General features: G+C 41.5%; 1 protein-coding gene across 2 annotated transcripts in view; it reads right to left on the minus strand.

Moving 5' to 3' along the window:
- Positions 1-15251, minus strand: part of MAN2A1 (mannosidase alpha class 2A member 1) — a 125044-nt gene that overhangs the window by 94830 nt on the left and 14963 nt on the right. For both annotated transcript variants that reach the window (XM_033086584.2, XM_033086583.2), the window contains exon 3: positions 3961-4105. In XM_033086584.2, coding sequence (XP_032942475.1) covers positions 3961-4105 — 145 coding nt within the window. The remainder of the gene's footprint in view (positions 1-3960; positions 4106-15251) is intronic.

The following is a 15251-nucleotide window of genomic DNA, read 5'->3' on the forward strand; positions in this document are numbered from 1 at the left end:
AAAAGCTGACAATAACCAGTCTCACACAATCACTTTAGGTGAAGGAAGAGTTTACTTTTACCAGGGTTCTATCTCAGTTTACATCTACTGAATATCAACTGAGATGATTGAACAAGCCAAGAGTTATCTAGATTGTATGCAAGAGGAGATACAAACTTCTTCATTTTAGTTGCTGCCAGTGAAAGACAGACATAATTCATAAAGCATGAAGAACTTACATACTAAGAACAAAGACTTAGGAACAAAAGCCAGACACCAGTAAGAAAATCAGCTCTCAATGGTGAATGACAGTAGCATTAAGACTTCAGGCAAATCCTTGTGAACAACATATTCAGGAAAAATAACAACAAAATGATGGGAGACAGCTTTCATAACTTCACAGAATTTTTCAAACTCTGTCACTGAAGGGACAGTTACAGGGAGGACTTCTCTCACAGATCAAAGAATAAGTATCTTACTGTAGATCTAATCTATGACTCCCTCCAAGAAAAATCTAGTAAGTTCTTGTAAAAATCAACCACTGAAGCTGCACTCATTATGGCCTACATCCCCTTTGGTGGAGGGCCAGAGCAGTGCTTGAAAGGGCAAAATAGAATCAGATTAAACTTTCTGAAATGGAGCTGTCAGGTATACCAAGAGGAGTAACGCAGAAATTTCTGCTGGAAAAAGGAAATTCCATGACAACACAAGAAGTTAAACAGGAAGACATTGGTGAAGGCACTTCTGGTTATGGAGTAAAATTTACACTTTATCTGTCTTACAGGTTTACTAACTTTAGTTACTCACAGAGTCCTTTGGAGGGTTTGGGAAGATGGTTAGTTTTGGATGCATTTTTTTAGCGGGACTTTTTGGTTGGTGATTTGGTGGTGTAGGTGGTTTTTTATCTGGGATATAGTCATTTGTTTAGTTTATTATTGCTGGGGGGTGGCTGTTTGGAGTTTTTTACTTGTGTACTTGTGAGGATTTTGTTGGGGTTTTTTTGTTGCTTGGTTCTGCTTTTTAAACATAGGCCAAGAACCAAGAAGAATGCCATGGAAAGAGTCTCTGGATCTAGAGAAAAAGCTTGTTATTCTCTGACTCTCCAAAAGGTGGGTATCGTATTTCAAGCTTCATGGCAAATATATAGTAAAGTTCAAGGTATTTTTCAGTGAATGAGTTTAGTAATTTTCATCCAAATTTGGAGATGTGGCCATCATCCCAACAATTCCATTATTTTGGGGACCCTTTTATAGAAGCAACACAGAGCTATTCAGTCTCTAGTCCCAAAAGACATATATCTAAAAACCTGGGGTCTATGATGAAGTTCTGCATAGTCTGGTATTAATGGCCTTTGCTGTTGTCCAGTCAAGCCAACAACAGGCTCCAGACTGTATGGCCTGCTTGGCATACTGTGAGGAGGAATATAACTTTTAGGAACATGTGTAAGTCACTACCAAAATAGTCACAGAATAATTTGGAACAGAGAAGGCTTCTAAGAAAATCAAGTCCAATCATTAATCTAGTAGCACAAAGTTCACCACTAAACCAGGTTGCTAGGTGCCCATATCCACCTGCTTTTATGAACAGTTGCAGGAATGGCTCTTCTCTGGGTAGGCGACTGCAATGTTCAAGCACCCTTTCACAGAAGTTTTTCCTAATATCCCGTCTAATCTGCCCTGGGCACAACTTGAGGCAGTCTTCTCTAGTACTGAAACACATCACATGGGAGAAGAGCCCAATTCACACCCAGCTATGACCACCTCTCAGGTAGTGGTAGTGATAAGGTCCCTCTTGAGTCTCTTTTTCTCCATGCTAAATGCACTCAGATTCCTCAACAGACTTGTGCTCCAGACCCTGCCCCAACTCCATTCCCTTCTCTGGACACGCTCTAGCTCCTCAGTGTCCTTCCTGAACTGGACACAGCATTCAAGCTGCAGCTGCAGCAGTGCCCAGTACAGGTCACTGCCCTGCTCCTGCTGCCCCACTATTGCTGACACAGGCCAGCATGCCCTTGGCCTTCTTGGCTACCTGGGCACAGCTGTCTTGTGTTCAGCTGCAGCTGACCAGCACTGTGAGGTTTTCCACTGGGTAGCACTCCAGCCACTCTGTCCCCAGCCTGTAACACTGTATGGGCTGCTGTGACCCAAGAGAAGGACCCAACATTTCACCTTGTTGAGCCTCGTACACCTGACATTGATCCCTACCCAAACTGTCTGGATTCCCTTACAGAGCAATAATCTTGATGTGAGAAGTGGTTCAGTAAACTCAAAGAACCTATATTTCCCAGATTCTTCAGAATGAAGGCTCAGAACTGGTGCTACAGGATGAACCAAATTCTATTAAGGCACCCAATGCCAAAGCTTGTCATGCATAAAAGGTGTTGCCAGATGTTGTGGTTCAAGTCTAGTTGGAAATAAAGGCCTTGCAGCCACTCCCCTTCCCTGACTTGCTCTGGTGAGAAAGAGACAAAAAAAACTGGGAGACACAGAAGGTGCATAAATAAAATAAAACAAAAATTAAATTACTAGAACTGGTAGCAAAAGTACCAGTAGAAATTATTTTTTAAAATAAATAAATAAATTAGTGCCAGAACTGTGAACCCCTACTGAACCTCATGACTTCAATGACTGGTGAAGTTATCTGCAAATCTCTTCACAACTTACCTCAGGACATTCCCCTGCAGCTTCTAAGCCTCATGATATTGAGGAGCTACCTCAGCCTACACTGTGCACAGGGTGTTTGCTCAATTGAGGTGAAGACATTCCAGGGGAGTAGATGAGACAACAGGCAACTGGCCTCTAGTGGACTGCCAGCAATCCTGTACCAGTTAGGATACAATCTCAGCAGAAAAACGAAGACAGGTGAACTCCACACCTCGTTCTAGTAGTCCCAAGAGAATGAGGAGTTCTGTATATTGCTTTAGGATTGCTTTGATTCACCATGTGCCCATAATGAAAAGGAGAGTTGCTTCTTTCTAGTGAAGTTTTTAAAAGAACTACAACCAAAGAGGAAATAAATGGACACAGGTTCAAAGACAGTTCAGATAGGCAGATGTAGGTTTATACTGTGATTATTTGTTCTGAATATTTTTATCATATCCATACTGCATTAACACCTCTCATAACTGGACAAAATAGTAGTTCCACATACCAGCATTCATTTTCTTTGAAATGCTATATACACGCAAATAAAACCAATTTATGTTCAAACCACCACACCTTCACTCAGATCTATACTACTTCACACAAAAAATTAAATTTTAGAGAGATATACAGTGGTAAAACTTAATTTCATTTAAATTGTGGTTTTCTGTGACAACAACCAGTGCTACCAGCCACTCATGATCAGCGTACATGTACCAGGAACACAGTGTAGCAATATAAATAATTTTTGGTAACTTTTACCTAGAAATCATTCCAAAATAAACAAACATTTCTCCATCTTGTTTATTGCACTGTTAACCCACTTAGGTGGAAATGAAATTATGTAAGCATACCTAAATTTCTGGTTAAATACAGACTTTTCATTACCCCACTATAGGTTGGGGTTTGAACAAAAAAGTGAAGAAAGTGTCAAAAACTTCAGATTTGCCATTATTACATCTTCTAAAAGCACATTTCTTTACCACAGGCTAAGGGTTAAGTATCTATGACAATCCAAAAAATCAAAATAGGAATCGATGGTATTCAATGTAACAATGTAAAAATTGAATGGGTTATCAGAAATTGATGTCACTTTTCAAGTTCAACACTGACGTTTTGTTCCAGTTAATAAATTCAGTAGATATACAACTTGTATCATAACAGTTGTCATTGGAACTCAATAACACTTGAATCATACATCTGTTTAACTGCCTTGCTAGACTTAAATCCAACATATTAACTGGTATGCTTCAAAAAACCCAATTCTTAACACATATAGCAATGCATTTTCTAATCCAAAAGGCTCTAGATCCTCAAATCATTACAGTTATTGTATTACCTGGATCATTATGTGAGTGAGGCACAACAAAAACTTGAAGTGGTTCACTGTCCCATTCATTTTCATTGTATGTGATATCAAATCCTTGTTTCCAAACACCACCATCTGGATTATCAAAAGGAAGAATGTCATAGACATCCAGCATCTAAAAAAACAAAAATTAAAGGAATATAAAACATGAATTTACAGAAACAGTTCTGCTATTAAAAAACAAAGCTGTTTCCACCTAAAATGAATCGGTTTGTTCATTACAGAGGGAGAGATGATGCCAAATGAATAGAAAACTGACAAATGAGAGCAAGTTTCAAATCGCACTAGGACACCCAAGACACAGCTGCCAGGAAGAGGAGCTCTTGGCAGGCTCTGTTCTGAGGAAACTGACATAGTTTAGATAAACAGTAGGATTAAGAGCCTTAAGTCACAAAAATTATGGCAGCTTACAACAGCATTGGGCAGGAGGTTATGAAGAGGATTATAAGAATACGACAGTACAACAAACAGGGGAATGCAGGAAATGAAGAAAATAAGCTGAGCAAGAAGGAATGACAGCATAAGAGAGAGGGAGACAAACGTCAAACTCACAAAAAGGAACTGAAAGAAGCTATCAGCAAAAAATGTTGATAATTATAGCCAATTGCTAAAACAAAGCCTCTTGTACGTTTCCTGTTGCCCAGCACACTGATTGTACAAGGAAGGACATATTTCATTTGTCAACGCAAATAAAAAGGTTACAGATAAATAAAGCAACTCTAGAATTACTGTAACAAGTTCCTATGAAACCTAGGGACTCCATATAGTTCAAAAGAGAGTCTACTAATATGAGATTCAAGGAAATTTTTTTTGGTAAGGCTCTGGTTTGCTTTAAGAAAGAAAACAAGAAACAAACATGAATTGACATCAGACAAGCAATTCCTAGTTTACACTAGTTTAATAACTAAACTTTAATCAGTTCCAAACCTATGTTAGAATACAATTGTACATTTGACAAACTTTCCACAAAAACCAATTCACCTACACAAAAGAAAGGACCCCTTTATAGCGGTCATTCACTACTTCAACACCACAAGAGTAAAACTTTCCCAGTGTTAAAGTCCTTTCTGTCCTGCCAGAAAAGCTTAAAAAACCTTAAAATATCTGACTAAAAAAATGAAGGCCTTGCAATTGTTGACTTTGGCTCCACACAGGTGATATCTCATTTTCCCTCATCAACAGAACAAGGGGAAAAATATAAAGTATTATGGGTGCAGATAAAAACAGGGAAGTCATTTATGATTTTTATCACAGAAAAAACAGACCTGACTTTAGGAACATTAATCTGTTGCCAATCAAAATAGAGTTGGATCACGAGAGCTAGCCATGTTTCTTCTCTCTCATTCTCTCCTTCTCACATTTTTTTGTCCGCTCCAGCAAGCGAGCCACAAGCCACAGCACATCAGAAACTCCTTCAGTGTGGATTCCCCACAGGCTCCATTTCCTCCTGAAAATATCTACCTACCCTGGCATGAGGTCCTGCATGGGTTTCAAGGAAACATTTCCTCCACTGTAGTCTTTGTTTACCCAACCTGCTCCAGTGACTAGAAATGTCTTCTCTGCTTCCTTCATCAAGAACCATGGTGTTCACAGGATGTTTCCTCCGCATGTTTCATCATATCACACTGACAGGTAGCATTTTACCCTCTTTTAAAATTGATTCTGCCAAAGGTGCTGACATGTTTTGTTGATGGAGGCTGTACCCTGGGGTGGGTTTGGAGCTGTGTCTGGCACAGGGCAGGACTGGCCTGTCCTCACGGATACTGGAGACCCTCACTGCCAACACCTGGACATCTGCACCTGGAACATTCCACCCTCACCTCTGTGAAACACTTACTTAAGAACAGTCAATAAATACATATAATCATTGCACATTCTTCATAATCTTCCCTTACATCTACAAGAAGATCCCAACATTTCCCATGCTAAATCAAAGTGACATAAAAATCCTGAGAAAATGGAAATTTTTACACACACATACAAGGTAAATTTCCACTGCTTGTCCTTTTACTTCATAAGAACATCAAAAGAAATCCCACAGTTATTTCTCTCTGACAATGCTCAGTCCAAATTTGGCCATCACCACTCCCTATCTCTTAATCCTCAAGAGCTAGATTTTGGTACTTAAAGGAAGAGCAGTGCGTTGGCCTTGGATGGGATGGAATCTGACAGCCAGAAAAGGCCAATCCACCACAGGCCTTTAGCTTAAGATATAAAGGAAACTAAGAAATGTGGGAAGGGAATACCACACAGTAATCCTACATCTAGCAGCACCTCAGCTGAGCCTGCAACGTGTTCTAGATATCTACAACCTGTGAGAGATTCCATGTACACCAGGCATCTGTGACCTGTATAAGATGATCTCGTCCCATCACTGCTCCCCCAGGTTTGCTTCAGCCTTTGGACAATATTGAACAGTAGAAAACACAGGTGCAATACCTGAAGATTTGTTCATTCTGTACTGTCAGCTTGAAGGGCCAAGGAAGGGTTTATGCTGAAATTGGTTAGCCTAAGAGAATATATTCTAAGTACATCATTAGGCTAATGTATATATTATATAATGAAGAAACAATACATATTATAAAGAAATAATGCATATTATATAATAGAGAATACAGATAACACTTTGTGATTACGAATTTTCTAAGCGTTTTTTTTCTAAAATCTGAGTTAAAAGAACTGCATATTTTTCTCTACAATACAATAGTTTGAAGAAAATTTAAGCGCATATTTTGTAAATTTGACAGTTAACGATGAATGGCCTTCATACTGATAAACTCTGGACATTTCAACCATGAAAATACTACTTGATTAAAAAGTAGTACAGTAATTTCACAATTATAAAGCACACCTGATTATAAGCCCCACTTCCAGGTGTCGGCAACTTTTCATTCTTTGTCCATATATAAGCCGCACCTGATTATAAGCCGCAGGTCCAAGTGTCGGCAACTGTCTTGGGTTACAATACAGAGTGTGATAAAAGGTATCTATCTATTCTATCACCATCTGTTGAGGGTGGGTACAGTGATCCTTATCTCCACAAGAGATATTCTGCTAATTGACCATCCATTGAAATCAGGCAGGGCATTCTTCTTTATCTTTTCACAACCCATCCTTCCTCCAGTGAGTCATTTTCTGATAATGGCCCATTGAGTCCCACTGTGGGACTGATAAAATTACTTCATCCTGTTGGAAGTTGCTCCAGCCAGAGGGAAGAGCCCAACATTTCTTACTAAGATAAAAACAGAGGTTTTGGGACACTAAGGGAGTCTCTTTCTCCACTGAACTCCAGAGGAAAACCAGATTTCTCCACATCACCACTGGACCTCCGGAGGGATACTGCACCTTCTGCAGGAGCACTGCTTCAACTGAATCACATCTGTCACTGCAAGATGACTGCAACCACCATTTAATGGGACTGCTACCACCACCCTGCCTGATGGGGTGTCAGGTTGTACTCACTTTGTCGGGGTTTGGAGTTTGTTTCTTTGTAGTACTGTATTTCTATTTTAATTTCCCTAGAAAAGAACTGTTATTCCTAATTCCCATATCTATGCCTGAAAGCCCCTTGATTTCAAAATCATAATAATTTGAAGGGAGGGGATTTACACTCTCCATTTCAAAGAGAAACTCCTGCCTTTCTCAGCAGACACCTGTCCTCCAAACTAAAACAGCAACTTTTCGTTCTTTGTCCATATCTAAGCCGCACCTGATTATAAGCCGCACTTCCAGGTTCGGACCAAAATTTTAGTCTAAATGGTGCAGCTTATAATCATGAAATTACTGTAATTCATGGAATTTCACACATTCCTATGAGTTTTTCTTATGGATGGAGTCTGAACCAGCAACTTTCTGCACTCTTCAACATACTAATTTCTACAGTCATAACTTTCATAATTTTTTCCCTGACATCTACAACTTTACAGCTATTTCAAATCAAGTTGGTATGACTATGAGCTCAAGACACAGAAAGTGCAGTTTTGGAAATAGGTCTTTGAATCCTTACCAACAGTTGTCTGAAGAAACTGCTTCTATGACCTGACCCATCATCTAGAGATGTTTGCTGCCTTGCAAAGACCTGAATCCTGGATACTGGAGAAGGAACTGTTGAAGCTTATCCAATTCAATGGCTACTATCCCTTGTTGTACTTCCATGTGCGTATCAGTGATACTGCCAGAGGCAGCGCAGACTGCATCAGAACTAACTGCAGAATTCTGTAAGTAATCAAGGTCACAGTTGGTGTCCTCTTCTATCCACCAGTGTGGGGGGGTCAGAGTGTGAGAGGAGGACACTGTTAGTATACATCAATAATTGGCCTCAGATTTGGTGTTTGGGGTTCTCTGACCCTGTTTTCAGATCTGTGTCTGCTTGGAAGAGATAAGATCCAACTAAGGGCAGCAGAGTACCTTTGCCAGGAAGATGGCTGAACTATTAAGGACAGCTTTTTTTTCTGGCTAAAGGGAATGAAGAGAATCAACAGCATCCCTGTGAGGGAATAGTGGTCAGGGATGATGTTGCATGGAAGGATTTTTAAAAATATGTAATATAAGAAAACAATAAAATAGGGTCACCTCCCACATTTGTAGATAAGCAAGGAAGTACTTACAATGCCCAATCACGCAGAAATCCCAAAAATCCTTTCTAGGAAATCAGGATGCTGGGGTGCCTCTCTGAAGGCTTCCTTGGCCTGTATCAGAGACAATGTGGCCAGTACAATCAGGAAAGTGATTGTCCCTCTGTACTGGGCACTGATGAGGCACCTCAAACGCTGAATCCAGTTTTTGGCCCCTCACTGCAAGAAGGATATTGAGGTTCTAGAGTGTGTCTGAAGAAGGGAACAGAGTTGGGAAAGGTTCTGGAGCACAGGTCCAATGAGGAGCACGTGAGGGAGCTAAGAGTGCTCACCCTGGAGAAAAGGAGGCTCAGGGGGGCCTTATTGATCTCTACAGCTCCTTGACAGGAGGGTGTAGCTGGTGGAGGATGCACCAATGAGACATTTAAAATGGAGATTAGGAAAAAATTCTTCAGGGAAACAGTGGTCAAGCATCGGCAGAAGCTGCCCACAGAAGTGTACAGAAAAGCAAATGGATGTGGAGCTTAGGGACATGGTAAAGTGATTAACACATTAAAAATCACACCTGATTTTCTTAGATTGATTGACTCTAAGGATAAGAAACCAAAAGAAAACTTATGGCAAGGTCTAAAAAGCAGACCATTATGGGTGACAGTGTAATGGATGTCTGCAGCTGATCAGGGGTAATTAGTAGAAGAGGGTCTCCACAGACATTAGCAGGGTTTGGTCCTCATGGGGAATTTCAAAGACCCTGTTATGTGCTCAAGGTACAGCACAGATGGGAGTAAGTCATCCAGAAGCTTCCTGGAGCACAGTAGTGGCATATTCCTAATCCAAGGGACCAAGAAGGCAGTGAGGAGAAGTGCTCTGCTGGACCTCTTACTTGCCATCACTGAGGGGCTCATAGGGACTGCGAGGCTCAATGGCAGCACTGGCTGCAGTGACCATAACACCATAGAGTTCAGGACCTTGAGAGAAGGGAGGGAGACAAAATACAAGATCACATCCATGGACTTCAGAAGCACAGGCAAAAATGTCAGGAGGTCTACATGCATGAACAAGGAGCTCTGGGCAAAACTCAGACACAAAAAGGAAGCCTACAGCAGGTGAAGACAGAGACAGGTAACATGGTGGATCGACCTGAGCTAGATCTGAGGTACTCACCAATACCCTCTTGTCAGTCCCTCCTGCAAGTGGGCAGGGGAAAGAAAATATAATGAAAGACTCACAAGTCAAGAAAAGGGCAAGGAGAGATCACTCACTGATTAGCACCATGGGAATACCAGACTTGACTTACAGAAATTAGTTGAATTTATTACTAATCAAAAGCAGAGTATAATAAAGAGAAGTAAAACAAAGCTAAAAAACACTTTCCCCCCCAGCCTTTCCTGCTTCCTAGGATGAACTTTATTCTCAATTCTCTACCTCTCCTCAGTGGCAGGGAAATGGGGAAGAGGGGTTATGGTCAGTTCACGACATGTTGTTTCTTCATCCACCTCCTCCACAGGGAGGAGTCCTTCCCTCACTGCAGTGTGGAACTCCGCGCATGGGAAAGAGTTCCCCACTGATTTCTCCAGCATGAACTGCCCCAGCACAAGGTGCAGTACTTCAGGAGCAGCCTGCTCCAGCCTGGGTTCCCACAGAGTCCCAGGTCCTTCCATTAAACCTTCTCCAGCAGGCCCTCTCTCCACAGGGCCTCAGGGCCTGCCAGGAGCCTGTTCCAGCATGGGCTTCCCATGGCATCACAGCCTTTCTTGGGCATCCCCCTGCTCCAGGCAGGGTCCTCCATGGGCTGCAGGTGGATCTCTGCATCCCTATGGGTCTCCATAGGCTGCAGAGGTACAGGGGCTTCACATGGTCTGTACCACGAGTTGCAGGGGAATCTCAGTTCTGGCACCTGGAGCATCTCCTGCCCCTCCTTCACCAACCCAGGTGTCTGCAGAGCTGTTCCTCTCATGTAGTCTCACTCTCTTCTTTTCTGGCCACAATTACAGTAATTTTATGATTATAAGCCACACCATTTTGACTAAAATTTCAGTCCGAACCCGGAAGCAGCCAATATATGAATGAAGTTCAGAAATTTGACAACCTGGAAGTGCAAGCCCGCAGCAGCCGCAAGCCGAGCCATAGCCCACCCAGCCCCGGCAGTAGGGCAGCGTCAAGTCGAGTCCGCACAGCCCCAAGGCGAGCCAGTAAACCCAGCAATCCCGCAATCTGTTACTAATTGGCAACTTTGTGAAAGTTGCACGCAGATCCTCGCTGTGAACAAAAGTGCAGTTTATAATGCAGTAGGACTTATATACGGACAAAGAATAAAATGTTGCCGACACCCGGACGTGCACCTTATAATCAGGTGCAGCTTGTAATCATGAAATTACTGTACTTCTATACAGGATCAACATTTTCTCCCATCTTAAATCTGTTACCCCAGTGGTGTTACTACCATGGGATTGGCCCAATCTTGGCCAGAGGTGGATCTGTCTTGGAGCCACCTGGCACTGGCTGTCGGACATGCAGGAAACTTCCAGCAGCTTCTCAAACAGGACATATAGCCCCCACCCATAGCAAAACCTGGTCAAGCAAATCTAGTATAGGGAGGAATACAGAAACATTGTCTGTGAACTCAGAGATGTTAGGAAAGTTAAAAAACAAAAGGGATTTAATACAGTCAGGAATGTCAAAGCCATCAAGAAAGGCTTCTGTAAACAGACAGGTGACTAAAGGAAGACCAGGATCTACTGCTGAATGAGAAAGGGGAACTGGTGATAAAGATACGGGAAAAGCTGAGGTACTGACTGAATACCTTCTTTGCCTCAGTCCTCACTTTCAAGTTCAGCCTTCAGAAATTGAGGGAAGAGAAATGGTCTAAGGAAGATGTCCTTCTTGAAACAAGGCCAGCTCAGGGAATACCTAAACCAGTTGGACACATCTAAGTCCATAGGCCCTAGTGGGATGCACCCATGAGTGCTGGCTGTTGTCACTCCAAGGCTACACTTAAAATGCTTTAAATTATCATGGTGATTAGGAAAAGTGCCCAGAGACTGGAGGAGAGTAATGTCACTCCTGTCTTCAAGAATGGCTAGAAGAAGCACCCAGAAAACTAAAGGCAGAGAGTGCAGAGAAGGTGGAGTCAGGAACAGAGGTGATGGGTACACACTGAAGGCTCCTCCTGAGGGTGGCCAAGCACTGGTACAGGTTGCCCAGTCAGGCAGGGCAATCACCATCCTTGAAGATACTGAAAACTCATCTGGACATGATCCTTGACACCTGACTCTGGGTGGCCCTGCTTGAGCAGGTTGTTGGACCAGATAACACCCAGAGTTCCCTGGCAATCTCAACCATTCAGTCATTTTGTGATTCAAAGGTTAATTAGAAGCAGTTTTTTAAAAAGACAAGAAAAAAAATTAAAACTTCCACTGTAACTGACTAAAGCCAGATGAGGCTGAAATCCTACAATTATGAAAAGACACCTAAAAGAGAGAAGCTAAATCTTTTTTCTCTTTCATACAACACCATCCTCAATAGGAATTGTGCACAGGATTAATTACAAATTGCATCATCACTCAAACAAGTTACATGATTGCAAGTGAAGAATAAATTCCAAGTCAGTCAGTAAAAAGCAAAAGAGGTTAAAGAAAGTATTTTATGGAGATATTTTAAATTCACATCTAAGTATAAAATACTGATATAGTAAGAAAGGACTTCTTAAAAACAGTAAACAGGGAAGAAATTAAAAATTAAATCAGAAAAATTAGAAATTTTTAAAAAATTAGAAATTAAAAAAGGATGCTGCCTGTCTTCAGTAGACAGCCATGTTGCTACAAGCTTTTTTTTTTATCAAAATACTGGGAAGGTTATGACTTATCTTTCTTCTATATGGGCTTATTCTTTCTCTGTACTGAAGGACTCAAACTGCTGAAATTATTTAAATTTCATGAAAACATCATAACATCCTAACAGTGAATACTAAACTACTGCTCAGAAGAAATAAAAGCACGTATTGCTCATCTTCAAGCCACGTTCTCAAAGAGTGATTCATGTCTCATTTTCAAAAAAAGTAGCATTACTAAGCCTAATGTTAGATGCTTCAGTAGTTGAAATGGACAAGACAGGAGACACCTCAGTGTATTATTTAAAAGACCTTTCAGTTCAGCATGACAGCTATAGAGAATTCCATCTTCTCCAAGAACAAATGCCAGATACTTCTTGAACCACTAAACTGAAAAAGTATCAGGTCATATCCATATTTAATCCAGTCATCTTCATTTTTGTGGGTTTATTACCTGTCTCAATCATTCATCTTTTGGTAAAAAAGTACACTTTAGTCTTTTACTGGACTTAAATTATAGCCTTATCTTCAGTTGCAGCTCTGCTACAGTTTTCTACCTACTTACAAACAATACAAGTAAGTGTTGTTGTAAGTAGGTAGAAAGTAAACTATTTCTTGATTTATAATTCCTCCATAAAAAAGCGTCCTTCAGCTGCCCCATCTCAGAATCTCCCAGTCTTATGTTGTTAGCAACTTGGCTTTTCTTTTTTATGAAATCACATGTCTTTGAGTAGCAAATCCAGCAATATTTCTCACTGTATCATTACAAAGTTTTTTTAGTCCATATTTGAATACCTTCTTACAATGGTTTCTCCATTATGGGAAACTATAATCAGCTTCCATGATTTATTCAGTGAAGATCCTTTTGCCTTCATTCTGTAAATTTTTTTTTATGCAAACACCTAATCTCACCTATATTAGCTCTTACTACTTTCTAGTCTCTCATACACCCACCTGAGAGACAAACATGGGAAAAGTAAACATAAAAATCTTTGGGTTTAAGTTAATGTTTACAAACAGCAGCAATTAACACATTTCTCTCAAAAACTGCTCAAAATAATTATTGAAAATGTCTCAAATAAATTCGCTGAGTATGCAGAATACCTCAGGGTTGGTAAAGTATTAAACAGTAAAACTGTTTTTAGTTTTACTATTTAGATCAGTGATTTAGATCAGCTCCGTAGCATGGTGCTAAAGGAATTCTGCCAAAGTCAAGGTCTTAGACTCCACAATGAAATCCAGTTCAGACTCACAGGATGGGAAACTAACTGTATACAGAAGCAATATTAAAGTGACTTAATGATGGCAGTGAATAAATTGCACCTGCTGAGCAGAGGGTGCAATGTAATGACACAGAGAACATTAAAGCCCTCCCTCCATGCACAAGAAAGTGTGTGTAGGGGAACATGTATTTCTTATGTATATGCAAATGTACTTAAAAGTACAGATGTTTAACCAAAAGGAGTTTTGCTATAACAGCCTCCCATCAGTTAGGTGCATTGGGGGATAGGAGGTGTACGATCTTATATTCTGCAAGTGTGAAGTAAAAAACAGAGTAGTTTTGGAAAACATGTTTTACCTTTCATTCATACCAGGTTAACATGGCCAAGAATTTAAGACAATATTTTACCTCAAAATTCATTTACTAGAACTTATTTTTAATGCACATAAAAAAGTACATCACCTAACATGTAATGTAACAGATTGTACAATAAATAATCTGTTAATAATCCACCCACTTGAAAGCCTGTAACCACAGGTCCAGATGTTTCACTTTCCTGCACAAAAGTCTTAGTGCATATCAGACACACAAAGAAGTGTTCAGATATTGCCTTTAAAAAGTCTGCTTTCTCTATAAAAGACATTAAGGAAGTACCTATCCCTGAAGAGTTTAAAGGTAATAAGCATGATACATTAGAGATTACAATTGTTCTAATATGTGCATTTATTTATCTGAAGTCCACTGTCTTTCTCCTGCAATAGAAATACAGTAATTTCACGAATACAAGACGCACTGACTATAAGCCGCATCTCTGGGTGTTGGCAAACATTTCGTTCTTTGTCCATAAATAAGCCGCACCTGAGTATAAGCCGCTCTGTCGTTCGCAGCGAGGACCCGCGTGCAACAAAGTTGCCAAATAGTAACACAATCGCGGCATGGTGGGGGTTACTGGCTCGGCTCAGGCTGTGCAGGCTCGGCCCACTCGGGGCTGCCAACGGGGGTAGGTGGCCCAGCTCGGCGCTGCCACTCAGCGGGGCCGCTTGGGGTTGGCCGCCACTGCCACTGGGCTCGGTCACCCCAGCCCGGCGCTGCTCGGTGGTGGCAGGCAGGGACAGAGCACCTCCGCTCCCACGGCAGTGGTGGCGGGCAGGGACGGAGCCTGCCTGCTCCTGCCGCGGCAGGCGGGGGCAGGAGCCCCCCGCTTACACCATGGGCTGCGGGGATGGCAGCACAGGGCCCCCCGTCTCTACCCCGGGCTGTGGGAGAGGAGGGAAGGAGGGAGCTCTTCTGCCTCTCCCCCGGCCCCCCGTGCTGCCTGTAGGGAGCTAGCTCCACCCGCGGCACAACAGAGTAACAATTTGTAACAATTGCAAAATGCTGGCTTTTACTGGCCGGTTGCTCGACTCGGCGCCTCAGTTTCCACTTCTGGGCTTGGAAATGTCAGAAAATTATTCACATATTAGCCGCTCCTGAGTGTTAGCCGCATTTCTGGTGTGGGAGCAAAATTTTAGTCAAAACGTTGCAGCTTGTATTCGTGAAATTGCTGTACTTAAATTCTAAAATGAGAATGCTGGACTTCAAAATTTAATCTCCACTTTAGAGTACTATGAATATTTATAGTACTCCCACAAGACTC

This window comes from Catharus ustulatus, assembly GCF_009819885.2.
Source record: "Catharus ustulatus isolate bCatUst1 chromosome Z unlocalized genomic scaffold, bCatUst1.pri.v2 scaffold_29_arrow_ctg1, whole genome shotgun sequence".
Classification (NCBI taxonomy): domain Eukaryota; kingdom Metazoa; phylum Chordata; class Aves; order Passeriformes; family Turdidae; genus Catharus; species Catharus ustulatus.